Genomic DNA, 26,870 nt, shown 5'->3' with positions numbered 1-26,870 from the left:
CTGTGATATCCATTCTTTGATGTCATAAAATGTCCATGCATAGGCTTACTTTGAAAATACTGCTATTTATAAATGACTAAGCAACAGCCAGAGCATATTGTAAATCACAGTTTAAGACCATGAAAGCCAATGTACTCTTTATTATCACTTTAATTTGGGGGAAATTCAGAGCCCTTTTAAGTTATCCTAGTCCTTACTCAGGTTTAAGACATAAATTAACATTTTTATCTTTCATCAGATGACAATATGGTATGTAGGCTATTTTTAGCACCTTTAATAGCCATTTTGTCAGTGCATAATATAAAATTAAATGCTGGTTAAAAGTCATTTTGTGGGGCTGGGAATAAGGCCTAGTGGCAAGAATGCTTGCCTCCTATACATAAAGCCCTGAGTTCGATTCCTCAGCACCACATATATAGAAAATGGCCAGAAGAGGCGCTGTGGCTCATGTGGCAGAGTGCTATCCTTGAGCAAAAAGAAGCCAGGGACAGTGCTCCGGCCCTGAGTCCAAGGGCCACAACTGGCAAAAACAAACAAACAAAAACAAAACAAAACAAAAAGTCATTTTGTAAGAAGAGTTCAAAAGAGTACTCATGTAGAGTGATCTTAGAGAACTTTTAGTTATGAGTAAAATTATTAAAAAATTATTGCAGTAGATAATTGCAGTATTCTGTCTTTTCTCTCAGATCTAAACAGATGATAATTGGATTTGATTTGATTTTAGTTTTAATTCCTCCCAAGGTCTTTTGACCTATATAAATGAAAATATTTTTAAGCCATGCAGTAATCTCCAGTAAATATTTTCTCAAATGGAATCATATTATTTAATTCAATTCTCAGTATCACCAAAAAAAAAAAGCCTGTATGAAAAACTTGAATAAATACAATCCTGGGGCTGGGGATGTAGCCTAGCGGCAAGAGTGCCTGCCTCGGATACACGAGGCCCTAGGTTCGATTCCCCAGCACCACATATACAGAAAACGGCCAGAAGCGGCGCTGTGGCTCAAGTGGCAGAGTGCTAGCCTTGAGCGGGAAGAAGCCAGGGACAGTGCTCAGGCCCTGAGTCCAAGGCCCAGGACTGGCAAAAAAAAAAAAAAAAAAAAAATACAATCCTATTTTTCCTTTATCTAAATCAATCCACAGGCAGCTTTTTATTAAGTGTTGCATAATGAGCAATTAAAATTCTGTTTCCTTGCTTTGTTCTCATGTAGTAAGTGAACAGTAGAAATGCTCTCAGAAATTAGTATGGTCCCTTGTAAATTGTGTTTAAAAATTGTTTTTCTGTAAGTTGCTTTATTAAAAACATTCTTCTTTTGAGAATGTTCATTTAATGTAAAATCCAGTTCTAAAATCAGTAATAATTAATTTCTCTTTAATAAACAACTTTCAACAACTATTTTAGAGAAATTAGAAGAGAAGAAGCCTTTAAAAATGGTATTGTGTGTGAGAATTTTGAAAATTTCATAATTAGGAAGTAATTTTAATTGTGTGAGAAACTGAATATAGTTAAGTATAATTTTTTCATTATTGTTGCATTCTGATTTCGATTTTTTCTTTTGGTGGCTACATTTATTTCATGTCTTGGTGATCGTAAGTCTGTTTCATACAGCAATTCAGATGTGTATTTTAGAATTTTGCAGGTAGAAATCCAGGTCATGGAGTTTGATGCATTTGAATTTTTGTTCTTTTCCATTATTTCCTTACTATGTGATGTTTAGAAAGTTATGTAAATTTTCTGCTGTTTAGTTTCTTCACCCGTGAAATAGAGTAATAAGCTTTTCAGATTTTTAGGAAAATTACATATAGTAACAAAAGTCTATTTCTTTAAGAGTTGATTCACTGATGCATTTTAAGAACCTTTATTTGGTTTTTATTTTATTTTACTACTTGGACTATATTTAGTATCACCAGTAGACACATAGCTTAATAAAATGTATTTGTCTATGAAGACATGTTCATTATCTTTCATTTGGAAAGTGATAGTGTCTTCTCTCTCCAAAGAAGAATTAGTTCTCTTAAATATTTCTCTAACTCCTGCAATGTGGCATGTGGCCGATGAAGTGGAGTTCATTTTAGTAGGTGAGCAGTGGTAATAAAAGTTTGAAGATAAGTGAGTTTTCTTTTTTGCTGGTCCTGGTGCTTGAACTCTGGACTTGGGCACTGTCTCTGAGCTTCTTTTGCTGAAAGTCAGTGGACCACTTGAGCCACAGTGCTACTTCTGGCCTTTTCTGAGTTATTTATTGGATGTAAGAATCTCACAGACTTTCTTACCCAGGCTGTCTTTGACCCGTGATTCACAGATCTCAGCCTTCTGGGTAGCTAGGATTACAGACATGATCCACTGGCACCTGAGAAGTGATTTTTCTTTATGTTTTCTCATTTTATTGTAAAGTTGATGTATAGAGGTATTAGTTATATAAGTCAGCTATTGAGTATATTTCTTTTTGAACACTGTGATCTCCTCCCTCATTTCCCTCCAGTATTTTCCCTCCCTAGCCCCTCTCCCTTGCCCAAGTTGTATAGTTGATTTTCAGCATTGTATCTAGTCAATATTACTGCTGAATTGGTTCACCCTTTCTTCCACTGTTTCTCTTTACCATAATGATTCTAATAAGCTCAGCTTTGTCATGAGTCAGTTTGTATGACAAATAGTGCTGATGACATTGTGTTGTACATATTATTCTAAGGGTGGGGTGAGTTAAAAGTCATCTGAGTGGTGGTGATCTAAGGCAAATGGCAGGTGGCTGGAAGTAAGATGTAATTCAGTGACTGAGATGTTTAGGCCTTGCAAGAGAGTGCTTACAAAGATGGATAGGTGTATTGGCCTTATACAGCTAAAAAAGGAACTGAATGTAAATGTAGAGATAAGACTATGGCTCAGATATTCAGACTTACCCAGCTCAGATGACCAAAATTTATGCCTAATATCAAGCTTAGGGAATGAAAAACAAATCCAAATATTACTAGCTGTAGAGGACAAAAATGGAAATGTCAATGAACCATATCTGCCATTTTAAACATCCAAATATCCATGTGTATGGTGTTTGTAAGTATTACTACCTTCTCCCATAAAGAAACAACCAGGATGCAAGGCACCAGTGGCTCATGCCTGTAATCCTTCTTATGAAGCTGAGATCTGAGGGTCACAATTCGAAGCCATCTTGGGCAGAAAAGTCTGAGCAACTCTTACCTCCAATTAACCACAAAAGGCCAGAAGTGAAATTGTGGCTCAAGGGGTAAAACACTAGCCTTAAACACAAAAGCCCAGGAACAGTGCCCAGGCCCTAAGTTCAAGCCCCAAGATCGACACAAACAACAACAAAAAGAAACATAACCATATACCTGTTTAATTAAACCAAGTTCACTGAGAGATACATTACTTTTTGTCAACTTTGCAAGTCCCATGCCTGTGAACAAAACCCAGTTATCTGTTCTATCTCCATCCTTCTCACATATATCCAACATTTTGTAGTGAATCAGAAATGAGAAATGAGTAAAACATCTCCCGCTTTGTGGTTTGCAGTACTAGGCAGGAGTAGGGAAAATCCCTGCCATAAAGAATGTCCTTAGTTCTGCTCTCTGTTAAGAATGCCAGAGGGGCTGGGGATATGGCCTAGTGGCAAGAGTGCTTGCCTCGTATACATGAGGCCCTGGGTTCGATTCCCCAGCACCACATATACAGAAAATGGCCAGAAGTGGCGCTGTGGCTCAAGTGGCAGAGTGCTAGCCTTGAGCAAGAAGAAGCCAGGGACAGTGCTCAGGCCCTGAGTCCAAGCCCCAGGACTGGCCAAAAAAAAAAAAAAAAAAAGAATGCCAGAGATGATCCTTGGCTTTTCTGTCTATACGTTTCTTCCTTATATTAGATTCACTTCCATGGCCACATTTGCCAAATACAAATCTGTCAGAAACATAATAGGGGCTCTATATGTTTGTCTCCATTCAATTGTATGTGCCAGTGACTTTACCAAATTCTTTTCTGGATGTACTTAATATGTCTGACTTATTTCTCCCTATGCATCCTACACATTTTAATGACTTTATTTTAATAAGTTCCATCTTCATCTCTTATTTTAGCTGCCACGATCTTTTTTTTTTTTTTTTTTGGGTCTCTTTTTTTGGTACTGGGGATCGAACCCAGGATGTTGCAAGGCAAGCACTTTGCCACTGAGCTACCTCCCAGCCCTAGCAGCCACGATCTTGAGTCTGTGTATAACTTTAGGCACCTAATAAACAGGACAGCAGCATCCTTACTCTTCTCTGGACCACAAGACTAGATCCATTGTTTTGTTAAGAAGTCTTTAAACAAAATTCCTTTGAGAAATATACTAATCCTGGTGTTGGGTCTTGGAGTCCTTGACTACAAGACCCCACATTTCTGATTATTTCTCACCATCTTTGCTTACAAGTTAGCCAGTTCTTGCCAAAATAAACACAATGAAGAACCACTACCATAACTGTGGAAATTGTCATGGTGTTCCAGTAGTACATTTTCTTCTTGCTAAAATATGATTACCAAGCTACTGACCTGTATTTTAGGATTGTTGTTAATTGAAGATAAGCATCTAATGGACTTTTGTATCTGAACCAGCTTCAAATTAAAATTTGCAGATCTTGGCCTCCTAAGTAGCTAGAATTTAGGTGTGAGCCACTTGTACCTGGGCTTTGGCAGAAACTGAGCTGAGCTATAACCTGTAACTATTATAATTCTTAGGCTATAGTAGGTATTGAGTCCATTTTTGAATAAAAATTTTAATGAATAGCTATTCTATGTCTGAGTAAGGTAAGGTGCAGAGATGTGATCAGTGACTTAAGATTAGTCAACATGATATAAAAACCTCTCACATAAGAAAATATGTATGTGCTGTCTTCAATTAAATGTTACTTCTATGAAATGGAGAATATCTTTATATGTTAGATAGCATTGTTTGGATCTGCATTGAATGTTGGTATTATTGATGTGATTATTTAGTGTGAAATAACTTTAGGAGTTGGTAAAATCACTTTTGGAGGGAAATAAAATTGTGATGAGTGAACATGGTCTTCATTTGAACATTTACCTAACAATTATACGAAAGACAAACAATTTTACTTAAGAAACATTCAAGATGTGAAAAAATCTATAGCATAGTTAGGGAAAGTTTCTTCTCAAGATATCTAAAACTTATATTGTTGAAGTATTCATAAGGATTTTTCTGAATTGCTGAATTAAGAATTGAGAATAGTAAATAAAGAAATGTAGGTTTCTCTGGAGTACACTTTACTGTTATATTTGAGGTATTGCTATTTCTTATAGGGGGAACATATTTCTAACAAGAATCAGTAATTGGAAGAACAAGATTAAGTATACAATGTTTAAATGAAGTTTTGATCAGGAGAGGTAAGTATGTGACATTTCTTTTGCATTTAATTTGTCATACTTTGGAATATTTGCTAAATATTTTAAGAACTATGAGGGGTATATGTTTTACTTGCAAGTTGTTAGCTTGTCACAGTGTCATGACTCATGGATAAAGGACAGAAATGGTTTAGAGTCACAACAGGAACAACATAACTGGATAATTCCTACATATGAGTAGGCTGTATTACAGAATTGCTGAACTAAGGGAACCTGAGCCTTTATAGTGGACAGTAAGCCCACCTGGCATCTCTGTTGGAGGGAGACTTTATAGTATAGAACACAAGGTAGGTCTGCCCTTTGTTCTAGTATGAGACAGATGGGCTATGAAAATGTCCTGGTAAAGATAATGTGGAACAAAGGCTGTCAGTGTCACTGCCTGTAAAACATTCAGAAATGCCAGAGATTAGTGGAGAATTGTCTGTCAATTTCTTTTACTCCAAATTGCCTTCTAACTATGTTCTATTGGTAGGATAACTTATATTTTCTAAAATAATCAAAAGATGATGCCACAGTAATACCCAACAACAGATATTATTTAAACTGTAGCATGCTCATAATGTAGTCATAATTAAAAATAATAGCATACAATTGTTGATCTAAATAGTCATCTTAAATTAACTGAAACAAGCAAGTTGTAAAATGTACATGTGATTAATCTTACCTTTATAAAAACTATACTAATGTCTCATGTGAATATATATCAAACTATATATTTCAGCGGGCAGAGTTGTGACTGTTTTACTTTTTGTTTGTTTTCTTTTTTAATCTCCTTGAAAATGGATATGCTTTTCTAATGAAGGAAAACAACTGCTTAAATATTTAGAAGTGACTAGTCATGGGTCAGATGCTGGTGACTCATACCTGTAATACTACTTAAAAATTTAGAAGTGGGGCTGGGAATATTCCCCAGCACCACATATATGGAAAACGGCCAGAAGGGGCGCTGTGGCTCAGGTGGCGGAGTGCTAGCCTTGAGCGGGAAGAAGCCAGGGAAGGTGCTCAGGCCCTGAGTCCAAGGCCCAGGACTGGCCAATAAATAAATAAATAAATAAATAAATAAATTTAGAAGTGACTAGTCATGAGTCAGATGCTAGTGGCTCATATCTGTAATCCTAGCTCTCAGGAGGCTGTTATCTGAGGATCACAGTTTATTCCTAGCCAGCCCAACACAAAAGTCCTGGGATTCTATTTTTTTGTGGTTGGTCATGGGTCTTGCTTGGTTGGGTCATGGGTACTGCTCCTGAGCTTTTTGCACAAGGCTAGTGCTCTACCACTTTGAGCCACAGCACCACTTCTAGTTTTCTGGTAGTTAATTGGAGATAAGAGTCTCAGGACTTGCCAACCCAGGGCAGCTTCAAACCACAATCCTCCCAGCCTCCTGAGTAATTAGGATTACAGATGTTAGCCACCAGTAACCAGATTCTGAGATTCTTATCTCCAATTAACCAAGCAAAAAAGCCAGAAATAGAGGTGTGGTTCAAGTGGTAGAGAGCTGGCCTTGAGCAAAAACCTCAGGGACAGTGCAGGCCCTGAATTCAAGCTGCAGGACTAGCACCCAAAAAAGAAAAAGAAAAAAAAAAGTGACTAGTCATTTAAGAATTCTTTCTTGGGCTGGGGATATGGCCTAGTGGCAAGAGTGCTTGCCTCATATACATGAGGCCCTGGGTTCGATTCCCCAGCACCACATATACAGAAAATGGCCAGAAGTGGCGCTGTGGCTCAAGTGGCAGAGTGCTAGCCTTGAGCAAAAAGAAGCCAGGGACAGTGCTCAGGCCCTGAGTCCAAGGCCCAGGACTGGCCAAAAAAAAAAAACAAACAACAACAAGAATTCTTTCTTTGCTTAACAGGGGTGGGGGGGAAAGCGTCATGAATTTAAGTAATGCAAATTTTCATTTTGATTGTAGAGCTACTACTTATGTAAACTAGAAGAGAAAAATTTGATATCTTAATTTTTCTGTAATGCTACTATTTCATCTATAAAAGATAAAATTAAGAGTTTGTTTTAGCAGTTTGTTGCATTACTTATTATTACATTAAGTGTCATCAAGGGAAATAAATCCTAGAAGAGTATTGTAAAAGGAAACATTGTAGAGAAAAGTGCTGTTTGGTAAGTAAACATCCATATCCTGATGCTATTTAGTTGAGTTAGACTAAGGTTCGATACATTGAACTAGTTTATTCTACTTGTATATCATATTATGAAATAAGCTTAAAAATAGTATTTTAATAAGTTCATATTCTTGTTGTGCTCTTCATTTTTCCTGCTTTTTAACTAAAGTGTTACTACCAGATTTGTCCTCTGAGAATAAGTTGAAAATGAGTGAAGTTCAAGCAATGGTTGAATTCTCTGTGGAGCTAAACAAGTTCTACAATGTGGATTTATTCCAGAGAGGGTATGTATTTTAGTGTGAAAATGATATTTTGCATAAGATACAATACAGAGTTTTAATTTAATTATATACTTTTGTTTGCTTGTACTGAGCATTAAGAGGACTTTAATGAAAACATGTAAGAGCTCATATTTGTTCTTTGAAGTAGAGCTTAATAGGGGAAGTGAATTATACACACAAAACAGCTAAGTAGTAGTGCAGAGCATACATGATGAAGCCTCAATAAATATTTATAGAAAAGGCTGTAGAATTAGAGCAAAGGGATTTAGTTGTGGGTTAGCATGTTAGATAAGTCATTATGCAGGGTTAGTGCCAAAGTGTGGATAAGACTAGATAGGCATAGATCCTTTTAGTACATAGCCTCATGAATGTAGAGAGTAGTGGAACAAATCTTTGTAAGTAGTAATGATGGTTATATTTAAGAACATTTAGGAAATAGGGTATTTTCTAGGTAATAAAGATAAGGCTTTGCTGTTGAAGTGCTCTAGAATTCCTCTGATGTCTAGAAAAGACTTGACATTACAAATTTAGGTTGCCATCAATAGTTTCCAAGGAAGGTTGTTACAACCAGCACTTACTAAGATGGTGAAGACTGAGCTTATTAGACTGATGGTTGCATAGAAGAAGTAGAAACAGTAGGTAGCAGTTTAGGGGCGTTAGGAGTAACTTCAATTGGTGATGGAGGGATTATGAATAACAGGAGTACAGTAATAAGAAAAATATCCTGTCTTATGGAAGTGACTTTGGCACACCCATTAAGAAAAAAACCAACCATTTTGACAAAATAGAAGTAGCTATGTTGTGCTCTATTCCATGTAGTCTCTCATTCTCCACAGGCTAGCCTCTGCTTGTTGGCATGCTGTTCCTTCCACTATAGAATGTTGGCCATGAAGGTCATAAAGCCGACTAGCAGCTTTTAAGGCATTACAACCCCATTTACAAAACTTTTTGGGTTCCTGTTGTGCCTGATATTGCACATTCTACACTATAAAAACACCCTAATTGATTTTTAGGCATGCTTACTTTTATGAGATGGGAAGCAAGAACTGTCTTGTTTTGTTTGCAGCCTTCAAGTCCTGGTCCCTCTGTCTTTTTTTCTAGATTCTGTATGTAAAATAATGAGTTCTTTCTTTAGACCTTTTCTGTCCTGCACAGCCTTACTTTACTTAGCTGAGAACATCTAGTTGGCATTTTCAATTCCTGCCTAGAAATTAGCTTTCGTGGCTCCTATAGTTTCTTAGGAGTTGTTTGCATAACTTTTCCAGGTTATCGTAGGTAGCATACTTCACCACACCTGTGATACGAGTTACCATTTTCCTAATATACTACAGTTTCTTGATCATTTTTCCTTTCTTTTAATTTTATTACTTAATTTTAAGTTTTTTGTATGGTACACACCAGTTCTAGGTATCAGTTTCTGTATTATTTACCAATAATAATGCAGCCATTACCATCAAACACAGCTTCCGTGGAATTACTACAACATACATTTATTTTTGCTCACAAGACTGGTAAGTTGAATTGTTCTGCTGATCTAGGCTGGCTTAGTCAATCCTTGCTGGTGCACGTATGAGTCCACAGCTGGCAGATTCTGTGGGTTCTTACTGAGGCAGAATGGTCTCAGCTAAGCAGACACAGCTAACCTGTTTATAATTTTCTTCTGTGGTTTGTTCTCATAGAGGGTGCAGCAGTCCAAAGAGAGAAAGAAGACATGTAAGGAGAGATCTAGTACTTCCAGTTGAAACTCCTTTACAGTGTGTTGGTCAAGACAAGTTTATAAGTTAGGTCAACCATGGAAAGCAACACTGCATTTTTTTTTTCTTTCGGTGATAACTAGGGCTTGAACTCAGGGTATGGGTGCTACCCTTTTTTACCTTTATTGCTTAAGGCCAATAATGCTCTATCACTTGAGCCACAGCTCCACTTTAGGCTTTTGGGGAATAAGATTCTCTAGGATTTGTCTGCCCAGGCTGGCTTCAATCCTTGATCCTCACATCTCAGTCTCCTGAATAGCTAGGGTTATAAGCTCGACCACTAGCACCTTGTGAAATCATTGCTTTAAATTTTTTTCATGCTTAAAAAATTATATTTAGGGCTGGGGATATAGCCTAGTGGCAAGAGTGCCTGCCTCGGATACACGAGGCCCTAGGTTCGATTCCCCAGCACCACATATACAGAAAAACGGCCAGAAGCGGCGCTGTGGCTCAAGTGGCAGAGTGCTAGCCTTGAGCAGGAAGAAGCCAGGGACAGTGCTCAGGCCCTGAGTCCAAGGCCCAGGACTGGCCAAAAAAAAAAAAAAAAAAAGTAATATAAAAAAAAAATTATATTTAAGTAGTTGTAAAAGAGATTTCAATTCAGTATGTCAGTTTGTGAGTACAAAGTATCTTGGTCATTGTCACCTATAGTTTTTTCCTCTCTGATGGGGGAAAAATGTGTGCCAGATCCTCACCTCATGGCTCACGGCAGAAGCATGGCAAAGGGAAACACTTGCTTTTGTTGATTCTCCGTGCTCTCTCTTTGAATTCAGTTGCTTTTAAAAAAAAAAAATCTGTCGTATAGTCTTTAATATTTGTTTAACAAATTGTCTAAGGAGATGAAGCTTGAGACCCACAAAGCTAAAAAAATTGCACAAATTTTAAAGGCATCAGTAGTCGGAATCTGTAGGTTTTCTTATTTCCAGAATCATGTCATTTGTGCTGTATTTCTCTGAGCATTACTAAATGAGATTTAAAATTTCTATAAACTCTGTCCCAGTGGTGGTGCTATGAAAAATCCTCACACTCCAAGAGAACTTTGAATTGACATTTAGAGTAGGATATACAGAGTCACCAAAAGAGATACATATTATGGTGCATTTTGCAATTGTAATGTGCCATCGAAATGCTAAATCATTATAACTTATATGGTTTTGAATGCCTCATTTTCCAGCTCTTCCTCCAAACAGCAGACTTTTCCTATGTGTTTGTTTAAAAGGCAAATTGTAATTATTTTAGTGACGTGCACACAGCTTTTTCCTCTCAACACTTGCATGCTACCAGGAAGCACTATCATTCACTCAGCAGGGAAGAAACACTGCTATTTATACAACAGGTTTTTAACCCTGTTGGAACTTAGTGAAGACCCAACACCTTGTACCTTCCTAAACATACGTGCGCGCGCACACACACACCCACACACACACACACACACACACACGACATAACAGTGGCTCATGACTTCTAAATACTCAGCAGGCTGAGATATAAGGATCAAACTTTGGAACCAGCCTGGGCAGGAAAGTTTGTGAGATGCTTAGCTCTCCCCATTCCCCCCAAAAACCGGAAGTGGAGCTGTAGTGATAGAGTGCTAGCCTTGAGCAAAAAAGCTCAGGGTCAGAGCCCAGGCCCTGAGTGCAGGCCCTGACATCTTCACACACAAAAATGTGAAATGCTAAATCCAAAGATAAACAAATGCCTATATAGTTTTTGCTTTTTGACAAATTATCCCATGTATGTAGGGTACTGCACCATTCTGGATTTTCTACATCAGTATACAATAATTGTGGTTTATCTAGCCTTGTCAACAAATTGTTTTGTCAAAGGCTGATTCTGTCAGTTTAATAAATGAGAAAGATTATCTTACAATAATAGTTCTATTTATGTAAATTATAAGTAATTTGTACATATTTTTTCATGTATGTTATAGTTTATATTTGTTATAGTTTATATATACTATATATTATTAATATATTTGTTTTTCTATTAACTGTTTATTCATACCTTTTTATTGATTCACTGGTTGTTTTCTTCTCATTAAAAAAAATCAATTTTGGGAATACTGTGTTTTAAGACCAAAATTAAGATTTTGTTGCATGGGCCAGCAAATGCTGTCAGGCCAAAAACCAAAACAAAACCAAAAAATGAAAAAAAAAACAACCAACTACTTGTACCTTGCTGGGATTTTGTTATTGCTTAAATTTGGGTTGTTAATACTCTATCCTGTTTTTGGTATCCTGTTTTAGCTTATCTAAAAGTTTTTTATTTGTTTATTTATTTTTTTGCAAGAGGTTAACCTGAATTACCTGCTCTTAAAATATACTTTCTTGGTTTAAAAATTACCTTGAAGGTGACAATAATTTTATTAAAAATGTATTTACAGTAATACTCTACTTTTTTTTTTTTTGGTCTATTTTGGTGCTTGAACTGAGGGCCTGGACTTCCCCTGAGCCTGCTTATGCTCGAGGTTAGCACTCTACCTCTTGAGCCACAATGCCACTTACAGTTTTTGAATGGTTAATTGGAGATAAGAGTCTCATGGGGACTTTTCTTCCCTGGCTATCTTTGAACTGCAATCCTCAGATTGCAGCCTCCAGTAGCTAGGAATTACTGGCATGAGCCACTGGTGCCTGGTGTAATAATAGTCTACTTTTATATAGGAAATTAAAAATAAACTTTATTCGAAGTAATATATGCATTTGTTTTAAGTGTTTCTATACCTGGTGTCTATAAACAGGTGGCTATTGTATAGATAGGTCTTCTATAATTATTAAGTTGTGTGGAAGAATATCTAAGATGTGTTGGTAGGATCTTTGAAAATTCTACATCACTTTATATAAGGGTCTTGAATCCAGTGTATTTTATACAGTCTTTGAATATCCTCTCTTGGGGCTAGGAATATGGCTTAGTGGCAAGAGCGCTTGCCTCCTACACATGAATATCCTCTCTTACACTGTTAGTCATATCATTACTTCAGCTACCTAATACAATGTGAATGTTGTGAAATGTCTTTTGTTGTTATATTTTTGGTTTTTATTGTCTAGAAAATAATTGCCAAAATAAGTCTGTACCTTTGTGGATGAGTAGATACTAGTGGGTTGGGAGTGGGTTGATTAACAAAAATGATGAAGTTATGAATACCACCAAAGTAGGTTATTTGTACCTAAGAAAATAGAATAATGAAAATTGTTGCAATTGTTTTGAGAAGGAGAGAAAGGGACAGTGATAAAGAGGGGGTGAGATTGATTTGAATAATGTGTGAACATATGTGGAAATGTAATTAATGTAAGTTAATTAAAGAAAAAGTTTGTGTTCATTACATGTATGTTATTTCCTCAGTCTGATCCACAGTTCGTTGAACTGATAGATAAAAAAACAAATTATGGTATTTTGACATTATATATTAAATGAAGAATTTTCATTTTAAAAAACGTTAACATAGGGGCTGGGGATATGGCCTAATGGCAAGAGTGCTTGCCTCGTATATATGAGACCCTGGGTTCAATTCCCCAGCACCACATATACAGAAAATGGCCAGAAGTGGTGCTGTGACTCAAGTGGCAGAGTGCTAGCCTTGAACAAAAAGAAGCCAGGGACAGTGCTCAGGCCCTGAGACCAAGCCCCAGGACTGGCCAAAAAAAAAAAAAGTTAACATAGAAAATGTTATTGGGCATTCTAGAACGTTCTGCTGACTATGGCCATGGGAGACACGTTGCAATAAGCTTTACTTCAATATTTTAATGTTTTTCTTATTAATTTCCATTTTAAAATATAGTTGCTGCCAAAAAAAATCTAGGAAACAAATCCGATAGTGTACATATTACTTAAAGACACTTTTTCATCTGGTACTCGGTCACATAGGATTATTCTGTACACAGAGCTAATTATGAGAGTTCACACACAGTTTGCTACTAGGCCAAATCCACATCCATTCACTGATTCACTATTTCTCCTTTTTCTTGGAAACAGCAATGAGTACTCACAACAAAAACCATATCTCACAAAGTAAAATACAAGTTATCTAGTAAGGTTATTGATTTTTGTTTGTGTGTGCTGTCATTAGAGCTTGAATTCAGGATCTCATCTGAGACCAAATTGCCACTCTACCAACTTGAGCCTGCTTTTTGTTGGTTAATTGGTCATAAGTGTCTCACAACCTTTCCTGCCTGGTCTAACTTCCAACTGTGATCTTCAGATCTTAGCCTCTTGAGTAGCTAGGATTACGAGCATGAGCCACTAGAGCCAGGTTGGTGATTCCCTTTATTTTCCCCCTGTTGACTATGGAACTTGAACTCAGGGCCTGGGCACTATCCCTGAGCTTTTGAGCTCAAGGTTAGTGCTCTACTACTTTGAGCCTTAGCTCTACTTCCAATTTTTTTGGTGGTTAATTGGAGATAAGAGTCCCATGGATTTTCCTGCCTGGCTGGCTTCAAACTTCAATCCTCAGATCTCAGCTTAGAGTAGCTAGGGTTACATGTGTGAGCAATCAGTGCCCAGCCCCAGCATAGTGACTCGTGATATACATTATTTAAATAGAATTTCCTAGCCGGGTGTCAGTGGCTCACACCTGTACTCCTAGCTACTCAGAAGGCTGAGATTTGAGGATCACAATTCGAAGCCAGTCTGAGCAGGAAAGTCCATGATACACTTATCTACACTTAATCACAGAAAAATCCAGAGTAGTGCTGCTGTTACTCAAGTGGTTAGAGAGTTAGCACTGAGCAAAAGAAGCCCAGGGACAATGCCCAGGCCCAGAGTTCAAGCTCCAGGACTGGCAAAATACATACACACACACACACACACACACACACACACACACAGACACACTCATACATTTTCCTCCCTGATCAAAAAAGAAAAAGCAAGTATGTTTACCAAAAATAAAAAGCAAATAGATTTTTCTACATAGGTAGCTTTATTTTTATGTGAAACATTAAATAATTAAATAATACTATAAATAATTGTATATTTTATAGGCTATAGTGTAATGTTTCTATAAATTGTTGTATGATTTAATCAAGCTAAATAACACCTGGCAGACAATCATTTTGTGACTACAAGAGTTAAAGCCTATCTGTGTAGTAATTTTGAAATAATTTATTACATTAACTGGACCATAGAAATATATTATTTAGATTTACTTTTTCTAACTGAAACACTGAACCCTTTGAACAAACATGTTTAAGATCAATTTTATTATATTTTAAAAGAAAAAAGTTAATAGACCAAATTAAACAATAAAACTCTCAGATGCCTTTGTAAGTCTACGGGTTGCTTTCAACTCTTTCATATGAAGTAAAAAATTGTATATTGTATGTATATCTTATTTCTTTCACTTATCTTTATGCTTGCTGGCCTTCTGTTATACTAATATTGGCACATAGGTCTGATGATATGTTTTTTCCACTGATAGTAAATGTTATGTAGACTGCTTTGACTAGGTCAACTTTATTATTTCAACACATATGATACGTAGAAGTTTGAGCATAATGTACTTTCAAATATGTTTTGAAATTACTTCCTTATATTTTTGCTTTAGTTTTTACCAGATTCGTGCATCTATGAGAATTCCACCAAGAATTCCCCACAGAGTAGAAGCCAGTTTGTTACATGTAACAGGTGAGACAAAAATATTTTTCAACATTAAAAAAAAAATCTGAAGTAGACTGGGAATGTGGCTTAGGGGTAGAGTGCTTGCCCAGCATGCATGAAGCCCTGGATTCGATTCCTCAGTACCACATAAACAGAAAGGGCCAGAAGTGGCGCTGTTGCTCAAGTGGTAGCGCTAGCCTTGAGCATAAAGAGGCCCAGGGTCAGTACCCAGGCCCTGAGTTAAAGCCCCAGGACTGGTTAAAAACAAAAAAGCCTGAAGTAAGATAACAATCACTATGTTTTCATAAGAAAAAAATTTCTATTAGAAATAAGATTTTTAAAATACCATTATTATATCATATGCTAGTTGCAGTAGCTTACATTTGTAATCCTAGCTACTTAGGAAGGAGGCTCTTGGCTAGAGTCCGCACTTGCCAAAGTTAGCAAGACTCTATCTCAACTAATAACTCAAGCATAGTGATACATTCTATGTTCCTAGCTGCAGAGAAACATTGGCAGAAGGATCAACATCTAATTCTTTCCCCAGACCAAAATCTTGACATCATATCTGAAACATAACTAAAACTAAAAGGGCTAACAGTGTGGCTCAAGTGGTAGAGGGCTTTCCAATACAAAACCTCCAAATTCTAGTACTGCCAAAAAAAGTCATTTAGTACTTACAAGCACTAGACTTGAACCTTCAATAAATTAGGTTTGTTTTGGATTTTTACAATGACCTAGGAAGTTCTATGAAAGCAATATAGGTAGTGGCAGCAGTCATATCAGCAAAGGCAGCTGTCATGTCATCGAGTTGGAACTTTAAAAATACTCAGTAGCTAGCTAGGTGCTGGCATCTGAGGATGAAGTTCAAAACCAGCCCGAGCAGGAAAGTTTGTGAGACTCTTGTCTCCAGTTAATCATCAAAGAGCTGGAAGTAGGGCTGTAGCCCAAGTGGTAGAGCCCTAGCCTTGAGTAAACAAATCAAAGGGAAAGGACCTTGGCCCTGAGTTCAAGCCTCAGAAATGGGACATGCATGTACACACGCGCGCACACACACACACACACACACACACACACACAATATGTATGTGCACAGATAATTTGATTTATAATTTAAAATTATTTCTTAGGTTTTTTAAAGTATGCTTTTTCTTTTTTTCAGTTTTTTTGAGAACAGTCTCTCACTTTGTAGCTCAGGCCTTGAATGCTCACAATTCCTTGCCCTCAGCCACTGAGTGCTGGAATTTCAGATGTGTGCCACCAGCGGGTTTAAGAGTTAATTAAGAATCTATTCTGATGTAAATTGATATATTTTGGTTCAGTGTAATTTTTTATTTAAGAAATAGCAACACTTTAAAGTGTTTAGATGTGAGATCATTTAGTTAGCCCAGAGAAGTCTAACCAAAGGGGAAGAGGGCGATAAGAATTCTAGATAAGAGAAATGAGGATGTGACCATAGGCAAAACCAGATAAAATGTAAATTCTTAGCAAATGAGACTGGTTGAAAGGCAGAAAGAAATGTACCAGAAGAAAAACAATGCTTAGTGTCCTGTTTTTGGTTATTATTCAGTCTTACGTGTATCAAATTCTAATACCTCCTTGTTAATACTAGGTGTGATTTTTGCTTTGTCCTTTCACTATTAACTCTTGGATAAATAGATATCATATTTAAGAGATTGAAAAGTATTATGCCTGAAACTTTTTCTTGTTTCAGTATATATAGTTTTTAACTCGGCACCTTGCATTTGCTAGGCAAGTGTTCTGCCACTTGAGCCATGTGGTGGCCACCACTGAAACTATCTCACTCTTGGTTTCAAATCATTTGGTGATGGCTATGGTGAAGGCATGCAATAAAAGACTCAAACATGAGATGCCTTTCACTAATACAACAATTCAAAATAACATTCCAACAAGTAGCAGCCACTCCCACATCAAGTGAACATATGTAATGACATTGGTGGGAACTAGAACCGTTGGTGTTGTTGGACAGCACTCTCTGAAGGGAATACATTGCTGTGGAGAGGGGAGGGAAACTTGAATCTGAGGTTGGAGTTAGAAGGTTGGAGTCCATGAAGAACCAAGCTCTGATTTGAGCATCTTCAGCCAAAATTTTTATGGCCTGTTTTCAGGGTCTTATTTAATAACACTTAGCCCACAGTAGGGGTTCATTAGCCTGTCCTAGCTAATCTTGACTACCTTGGAACTGGTTCATTAGCTTTGTGGGTGGCATTCCTTTGTCGTGTATCCTGAGGGGGGTGTGTGTGTACCACACTAGCTGCTATCTTTAAGACATCTAGCTAGTAGGCCATCTGGTCCATGGGTGGAGTGTACACACCACAGGTGGCTGCTTGTGAGTTAGTCCTATGTTTTGCTGGTGACTGACTTACTTCCATAACACCCATGACCAACCCCTTGCTTGTAAGCATGTCAGAAACCTTTTTAATTATTAAGTGTTTTGTTTTTTTTTTTTTTTTTTGCCAGTCCTGGGCCTTGGACTCAGGGCCTGAGCACTGTCCCTGGCTTCCTTTTTGCTCAAGGCTAGCACTCTGCCACTTGAGCCACAGCGCCACTTCTAGCCGTTTTCTGTATATGTGGTGCTGGGGAATCGAACCCAGGGCCTCATGTATACGAGGCAAGCTCTCTTGCCACTAGGCCATATCCCCAGCCCTTAATCATTAAGTTTTAAAAAATCATTTACCACCTCTCTGTATCATTTTGAGAATTATTTCTACTGCTTTTTCTGTGGGCCTGGGCACTGTCCTGTAGTTTTTTTTACTCAAAGCTGGTACTCTACCACTTGAGTCACAGCTTCACTTCCAGCTTTATGGTGGTTAAGTGGAAATAAGAGTCTCACTGACTTTCCTCCCTAGGCTAACTTCAAATTGCAATACTCAGATCTCAGCCTCCTGAGTAGCTAGGATTACAGGCTTGTGCCTGGCATGTTTTCTCTTTTAATACCTTTTATGTGCCAGTCTCCTGCCCCTACTTCTTCCTCCTTACAGGTTTTCTCCTTGCATAGTCTAGACTTCATTTCCCTAATATGAACACCTTTCTTTCTCCTCACTTCACTGAGGTTTTATGCTAAGAGGTCATTTATCAGGAATATTTTATTTAGACAGAAGCAGAATATTTTAGGCTGCTGTTGCCCCCACTTTGTTACCCCAATACCACATGGCAGTCTTTCTTGTCCTTTTTGGACTCATAGGCTGTTTATCTCATATTCTATTAGCATATAATATCCTATTATATATCCTATTATGTGTCCCATAATACTGTGAAGCAGATTGAATGGCCCGACATGAATGACTCAGTGGCCAACCAAACTTCACAGGTGAAGGAAACTGTCCTTGATAAGATTGCCCTTGTGTCAAATCCAGCCTTGACTTTCAAGGCTTGCAAACTACTCTCATTCCTCACCAGATGGCCTTAGATTTATGGGATCTCATTATTTATGGTTGACAATTCACTAAAACAACTTTACCAACTCAGGAAATTGCTGTTTCAATTTTACTTTTTTCTGTGACATACAAGTCAGTTGCTCTAAATATCTTCTTGGAGATTTCCTCTTTTACCTTTCAGATTTAAGAAGTCATAGTTTTGGGCTGGGGATATGGCCTAGTGGCAAAAGTGCTTGCCTCATACACATGAGGCCCTGGGTTTGATTCCCCAGCACCACATATACAGAAAATGGCCAGAAGTGGCGCTGTGGCTCAAATGGCAGAGTGCTAGCTAGCCTTGAGCAAGAAGAAGCCAGGGACAGTGCTCAGGCCCTGAGTCCAAGCCCCAGGACTGGCAAAAAAAAAAAAAAAAAAAGAAGTCATAGTTTTAAACTGCTATAATGCTTATTTGTTGTTCTGTTTTCATCATAGAAATTAAATATAAATGTTCTAATACTCTATGTTAAACAGTAATGGAAGTAGAGTAACAGACAACATAGTACATTATTTACATGAAAGTAGTAATGAATTAATTGTATTTTTGTATTTCATATGCAAATTATGTATCTTATCTGTTTTAGGTACGTCTTTAGCCTTTCCAGCTTCAGTTCATGATTCTTTGATTTGCAGTAAAACATTTCAAATTCTATACAAAAATGAAGAGGTGGTTTTAAATGATGTAATGATCTTCAAAGTTAAAATGTTGTTGGATGAAAGAAAGGTAAACTCTCTCACTGGATATACATATGTATTTTTTGTAAAGCTTCAAGACATATCTAACTTCTTATAAATATTTAAAAAATCATCTCATACTGTAATTTCTCCTTTAGATTGAAGAAACCCTTGAGGAAATTAATTTTCTATTATCCTTGGATCTACACTTCACAGATGGAGATTATTCGTAAGTAGGCTATTAAAATAATCTTTAAAAGCCTTAGGTCTTAAGATTTGTTAGATTTCCATTTTGTGTTTGGAATGTAGCCTATCTGCTTTCTATCTATTTTGAAGTACTTCTGTTTCTTAGAGAGTCTCATGAAACCATATTTTTTTGTGTGTGTGCCCATGGTGATTTCATGAGCTCCAGGTTGCAAAATCAGACGGTTTGAAGCAATGTGAAACAGTTGCCTAAACTCTAGCAATTAGGCTTGTTGGTTGTGAATAATTAATTTCTAGAGCTCTTATCAAGTATTTAGAACTCAGTACTCTGAATTTGCCAGCACATCTTAGCACACTGTCATTTTAGATACAAACTGCACTGATACTCACTTGAAACAAAAGAGTCAATGATCCGTTTAACAATTTCATTTCTGGAGGTTTTTGTTCCTCTCATTTTAAATGGAGTTTTAGAAATGCTTCTTGAAATTTGTATGTAATACATACTTGAGAGGCTGAGAATGAGAGAATTGTGGCTTGAAGCAAATCCAAACAAAAAAAGTTTGTAAGACTTCTTCTCAACCCATAGCTTGGCATAGTGACATGTGTCTACTATCCTGTCTACATGGGAAGCTAAATAGGAAAGATCAAAATTCCAAGGCCAGCCCAGGAAGAAAAGTCTAAGGACTCCATCTCAACAAAAGAAAGATGGACATGCCTATCATCCCAGAAAAAAAGGGAAGTCTAAAATAGGTGGATTTCTGTCCAGATGTGCTCCTAGAAAAGGAACTGAGATCTTGCTTTAAAAAAAAAAATTACATGCCTGTAATCCTACTCAGGAGGTTGAGATCTGAGGATTATGGTTCAAAGCGAGCTTGGGCAGGAAAGTCTGTGGGAGTCTTTATCTCCAATTAACCACCAGAAAACCAGAAGTGGGGCTGTGGCTCAAGTGGTAGAGCACTAGCCTTGAGCTGAAGAGCTCAGGAACTGTGCTTAGGGCCAGAGTTCAAGGCAAACAATCGAACACACACACACACACACACACACACACACACACACACACACACACACAGACAGAGAGAGAGAGAGAGAGAGAACAAGCTAGTATAGTTTAAATATGATTTGAAGTCTGCAGGTGTGAGGCCTGAGTTTAAACCCCAGTACTACATAAATGAAAAATAAAATAAGAAAGATTACTGTATGTAAGTTCAGATTGTACGTAGTACTACAGGTAGTAGTATTAATGAAATGTCTGCTTTATTTGTCCTCTTTACCATTCTGGATGATTAAAAATGTTTTACATAGTTAACTACTGTAATATTAGTTCATTACAAATGTTTTAAACAGCCACGATTCTTTAAGTGGGGTTTGTCGGAAGGAATGTGTAGCTTATTAGGGTCTTAAGGTATTTTTGGAAATAATTTTCAAGACATTGTTGTAGTTTCTTGTATGTGTACATGTTACTGACAAGGCAAATACAGCAAAATGCTTTTCATTGTAATGAGAAAGCAATGACTTATTTTCACAAAATTTTCTAACTGAAAATAATTTGCTTTTCTTTGGGGATTGATTGCAATAGGATTTGACTTCTGTTGTATTAAAAAATCTTGTAATGAACAGTATGTCTTATGTACTAAAATTTACTTTAAGCTGTGAGTCTCCTGTCTCCAATTACCACCAAAAGTTACTGTGGCTCAGTGGGAAAGTGTAAGCCTTAAAGCAAAAACCTGAGGGACAACTCAGGCCCTGAGTCCAAACTCTAGGGCCAGCATACTCATGTACACAGACACACACACACGTTACTCTCATATGAACAAAAATAATTAGTATAATGTTTTTGTCAGTTATAAGTAATCTGTAAAACCTGAGCCTTGACTAAATATTTCATACTTACTTGCAAATTCATTGTTTTTTTTAATAGGGCAGATGATCTGAATGCTTTACAACTAATAAGTAACCGAACTTTGAAGCTGCACTTTAGCCTCTATAGAGGGCTTCATCATCATGTGAATGTAATGTTTGATTATTTCCACCTTTCCGTGGTGTCTGTTACAGTTCATGCATCACTGGTTGCACTACACCAGCCACTAATAAGGTAAATTGAACCAGTACCTTAGTTCTTATTCATGGAATGCTTTTCATTTTTCTGGTGAACACAAATACTTTGATAAATAAAGGTGGTTGAAAATTATTTCCTGATAATTTAAAAAATCATAATGTTTACATGCTCTCATTTTGTACAAAAATAATACAGTAATAAAATTCAAGAGCATAGGCCAATAGCTTTTTTCTATTACAGAAGTATGAAGCAATCTTTGTCAGCCCAAATGTCTAGAAATATTGTCCAGAAATGGTTGTATATAGTATTGGTTCATCTGTACTTATGAGGTTTTTTTTTGTCTCTTTTCTAGATAGGCTAATTTACCTCCTTAACTGCATGTCATACTTGTTCCATGAAACATTAACCAATTGTATATATTTTTATTATAACTATATGACTGGTATGTTATATTTTAGTTTAAAAATGTGTGGTATTCTAGATTGTATAAGTGCGTTGGGCTATTTTTTTTCTGCCCCCTTCCATGGGCAGAATTATTTTTAATCAATGTAAGAATATAATTCAAACCTTTTCACATGATCAATCATACTTATAGTATGGGCAGTAGGTGGACACTTCAGATAAGTAATTTATATGAAAATACTCCAATTGATTTAATAATAACTTGATTCTGACAGTTATTATAAGGAATGATGCTTTAAGGAATAGGACAGTAAGATGATTTATCAAAGCTTTTTTAGAGTGCAGAGCCCTGCCTTCCTTGTTCTCTAATAAGATCTGTAACTGATTTTGTTGCCATCATTGTCTTTCCTCTTAGGTCCTGAGAAGTTATACTTAGTTTCTACCACATTTATAAATTAGAGAGTGTATTACTAATGTAAACTTGAATTTATGAAATTTTTGGAAGTTTTGAAATAGATTACTATGTAATAACATTCTAATGAAAATTTCCTTGACAAGTTACATTCATAAAAGTATAACTCTAGAAATGTAATTCCAATGTGAATTACATATTAGGTTTTAATGCTAAAAGTTTATTACTGTAGTTTCCTGAATCTGTTCTTTTTTCTAGTTTCAACAAGAATTCCTAGTTTAAGTTTGTCTTTTAAGTAACTGAAAAAATTAACAGAAACCTGAAGAATACTATAGGACTCACAATTGTACTGTTTTTTATATTACTTCTTTTGTAAGTATCTTACACTGAAGTAGACTATTGAGACAATAATAATGTACTTCTTATTCCTTCAGCTTTCCTCGCCCTGTGAAGACTACTTGGTTAAATAGAAATGCACCAATACAAAACAAAGATTCCATGATTCCCACTCTGGAAAGTGTTGTTTTTGGTATTAACTACACAAGACAGTTATCACCAGATGTAAGAACTAGATATATTTTTATGTTTTCTTTTCCTTTTTATTTTTTACCCTTTTACTTCAAAGAAGTATTTTAAACTATTTTATCTGTGGATGAGATATTTCTTTAATTAATTACTTGAGCTTAGCAAATCACATATCTAATTATTACCATAATTAATTTCTTAGTTATCCATTATGAAAGTCAACCTGATATTTCAAAATTTTACCAAACTTAATGAATCGAAATCTAATGCCTACTATCATCTTTTGTTCCCTTAACAGAATAAGTAGAAATGTTCCAAAGGTGCCCTTAAAAAACAATGACCAGAGTCTTAGTTCCAACTTAGAATAGTACAAGTATAGCTATTATTATGAAAGGAAATGGGACTTGTACTATAAAATATAAAAATAAAGTGTATTTCAGTACAAACATAGTATGCATTACATATTATAAAAAGTAATTTAAGGGGCTGGGAATATGGCCTAGTGGCAAGAGTGCTAACCTCCCATACATGAAGTCCTGGGTTCAATTCCCCAGCACCACATATACAGAAAATGGCCAGAAGTGGCGCTGTGGCCCAAGTGGCAGAGTGCTAGCCTTGAGCAAAGAAAAGCCAGGGACAGTGCTCAGGCCCTGAGTCCAAGCCCCAGGACTGGCCAAAAAAAAAAAAAGTAATTTAATCTGCTTGTTTATAAAGATCCATGGTAGCTGAAATTTCCACTGTCATAAGTTTAAATTATCTATATGAACAACTTTGCACAATATTTCTGAAGTTTCCATGTTTTAGAAATTGGCAAATATGTAGTTTTATGTTTCTTAATACTTTTAAAATTTCAGGTATAATATTTCCAAATTTTTGTTTTTAACACTTGACATTCTATTCCTTCTTTAGGGCTGTAACTTCCTCATTGCAGACTCTTTCCTACGCCATGCTTATCATTTTCATTATACGCTTTGTGCCACTTTGCTACTGGCCTTCAAGGGATTGCACAGCTACTTCATTACAGTAACAGAAGAGATCCCTTCTTGTCAGAAACTAGAACTGGGTATGTGAAAATTAGCCAGACCTGCATTAAGATTCAAGTCCTTTTCACTCTTCTGTTGCTGTTTATCTGTACTAAAACTATGCTCTTTATATACGCTTCATTTTCACTTCTCTCTCAGTTCCATCTTTTGTCAGCCCTTGGTAATCATTTCTTGAAATTTAAGGTTATTTGTTATAATGTTGAGATATAACTTTTTGGAGCCCCGTTTGAAATGAGTGTTTTTATTAGAGAAAAAAACAATTACATGTAAATATACTATTTCTCTATAAATATAATTACCTATGGAATAGGAAAAAGTCAGTTACATACTTCCAAATTTAACAGTTGAAATAGATTGTAGTTACTTGGAACATTTTTGCATACATTTATATCACTTTAGGCAATAATAATATTAATCAGTGTTTCAACATTTTGAAAATTATATCATTTTTTAAAAAATAATAAAACTTCAGATTTAATCCAAAATGAAATGGCTATAAATTATGGTACATAATAAAAATCATATTGCTTTCATTTTGTATACTATTTGGACTTTGCAAATACTTTTACACATTGCATTTCACAAAGGAGAAATGATTGGAAATGGCAATTTTTAAATCTGAATTTTGTATGGTAAGTAGTTTTATAAACTTTCATTTGCAAATGGCAGCTATAAAAAAAGGATATTTATCTCTTCAGCATAAGTTCTTTCTATCATTATATACTTGAATAAGTCAGAAATTGTAGAGTTTTGGGCTGGGAATATGGCCTAGCGGTATAGTATTTGCCTCGTATACATGAAGCCCTGGGTTCAATTCCTCAGCACCACATGAAAAAGCGGGAAGTGGCACTGTGGCTCAAGGTGTAGAGTGCTAGCCTTGAGCAGAAGAAGCCAGGGACAGTGCTCAGGCTCTGAGTCCAAGCCCTAGGACTGGCGAAAGAAAGAAAGAAAGAAAAAGAAAGAAAGAAGGAAAGAAAGAAAGAAAGAAAAAAAGAAAGAAAGAAAGAAAGAAAACAGTTGTACTTAAAAGTAGCTGAGGGCCACTGAAGCAGGAGGATTCTGAGTTCTAGATCAGTTGGAGTACATAGTGAGATCCTGACTCTGAAAACTTAAAATTTAAATAAAACGCTATTCTTTGTACATGGATCTGTTCCTCAACAATCTCAATATTGTATCAGAATCAGTATTGTCTAAAATAATAACTTATTGAAGTTAGTTTTTGAGTTTGAGACTTACTAAGTTATAAATGTTGTGTATGGTTAAAAAGCAATCACAATCAGTTGTAATGATTTGCACCCCACTTCAAATTCAGCTATGAAAAAAATGCTGGATATTATATTATATTGTACTTCACTGCCTACCTGTCAGAGGCTATTCTAGTGAATATGATTAATTTCATCATGTAATCAGTCCAGATAACACTTTCTTCACCTGACTAAACAGTGTCATTAACTGTTCACTTGATTCATTAATCCCGAAGTGTATACAAAATACACAAGCAGTAAGAACATGAATTTTTTTAACATGAAAGACTCCAAACCATAAGACCATTTATTGTGAAACAATGAATGAACCAAAGGCTTTAAAAAATCACTTTAGCTTTAGCTTGTGATTTTAAAAACAAAAATGAAAACAGAACCTTTTCTCTGTGGCAGACAATGTATGTTTAAAAACCATTTGGAACATAAATTTTGTTTGTTTTTTTATGGCTATGTATTGTGCCTTATATACTTAGAATCCCTCCATTTATTGCCCTCAGAATAATCTTTTGGGAAATTGGTACCATAGATGTAAATTATTTTAAATGTTCTTTTTCGCAGTAATGAATCATTTATGGATCTAGTTTATAGTTAATTTAGGCTATCACTTATCCTCAATGACAATATAGTATTTCAGTCATTTTTTTATTTGGTAATTTTGAACTCAAAGATATTTTTTGTAAAATTACATTACACATTTTGGCTAGGTTTAATATTCCCAGTTTAATATTCACAAAATTCTTAAACTACAGGTATTAAGGAAGGACAATAACATATTCCAGAAAAGTACTGTTTATCAAGTGCAGTGAAGTAAAACTTAAAAACCACAAGTGATGATATCTCAAGAAAACTTAGTAGTTTCAGTGTGGAATGCCATAGTAGAAGTCAAGAAGGCCCTGTCTTCTCCCTAAGCATACACATGTGAATGTATTTCTGTTACTTGCTCACTCTCAAGGGAAGGTGAGTCGGAAATGTAAGGACTATATAATTCCCTGAGCTCTTTTCAGCACCTGCTAAGTCAGGCATTTTGCTGGGTACTGGGGAAAGAAGATGCCCCATCTTTGAAGAACTTTGACTTCTCATCCCTTTCCTCTCATAACAAAAAAAATAATAAGAAACCAGTTCAGCTCAGGAAATGGGGGGGAAGTGAACAGGAGAAACTCATCCAGTAAAACAAGGTTTCTTGTGGCTTTAATATGTGAGATAGGATAATAAATACCTGTGTAAATAAGATATCCATCTGCATAATATATTCAAGTACATTTGACATGTAATATGTACATATGAAAATCACATAACCCACATTTAACCTAGGAAAGAATATTTCCCAAAATCTAAGAAATTACTCTATGTCAGTGGCTCACACCTGGAATCCTAGCCTCTTGTGAAGCTAAGATCAAAATTATGGTTCAAGGTCAGCTCAGGCAACAAAATTCATGAGACTATCTCTAAAATAACCAACAAATGGCAGGGCTGGATATGGCTCATGTCATAAAAGCCAGCTGAGTAAGCAAACTAAGCTAATGTGAAGCTCTTGAGTTCAAATCTGCCCCCCCATACTGAAAAAAAAAAAGCAAAACTAAGAGTTATTGATAAAATTTGTAATGAGTAATTAAGCAAAAGGATTTCTCTTTTCAGAGTCAAAGCCCTATGTCAAATAGTTTATACAATGTGAGCCCTCTACCCCCCCCCTTTTTTTTTTTTACTATTTTATTAATTTAAGTTC

General features: G+C 36.2%; 1 protein-coding gene across 8 annotated transcripts in view; it reads left to right on the top strand.

Moving 5' to 3' along the window:
* Fam135a (family with sequence similarity 135 member A) overlaps positions 1–26,870 on the top strand; it is a 72,004-nt gene that overhangs the window by 4,196 nt on the left and 40,938 nt on the right. For all 8 annotated transcript variants that reach the window (XM_048354708.1, XM_048354705.1, XM_048354711.1 and 5 more), the window contains 8 exons: positions 5,294–5,377; positions 7,676–7,791; positions 15,082–15,161; positions 19,153–19,292; positions 19,402–19,472; positions 21,366–21,539; positions 22,752–22,878; positions 23,752–23,905. In XM_048354708.1, the coding sequence (XP_048210665.1) occupies positions 7,715–7,791; positions 15,082–15,161; positions 19,153–19,292; positions 19,402–19,472; positions 21,366–21,539; positions 22,752–22,878; positions 23,752–23,905 (823 nt within the window). In that variant the 5' untranslated portion in view covers positions 5,294–5,377; positions 7,676–7,714. The remainder of the gene's footprint in view (positions 1–5,293; positions 5,378–7,675; positions 7,792–15,081; positions 15,162–19,152; positions 19,293–19,401; positions 19,473–21,365; positions 21,540–22,751; positions 22,879–23,751; positions 23,906–26,870) is intronic.

Source organism: Perognathus longimembris, chromosome 9 (assembly GCF_023159225.1).
Source record: "Perognathus longimembris pacificus isolate PPM17 chromosome 9, ASM2315922v1, whole genome shotgun sequence".
NCBI classification, from domain to species: domain Eukaryota; kingdom Metazoa; phylum Chordata; class Mammalia; order Rodentia; family Heteromyidae; genus Perognathus; species Perognathus longimembris.
The sequence above is the reverse complement of the archived record's forward strand: the minus strand, read 5'-3'. Positions and strand labels throughout refer to the sequence as shown.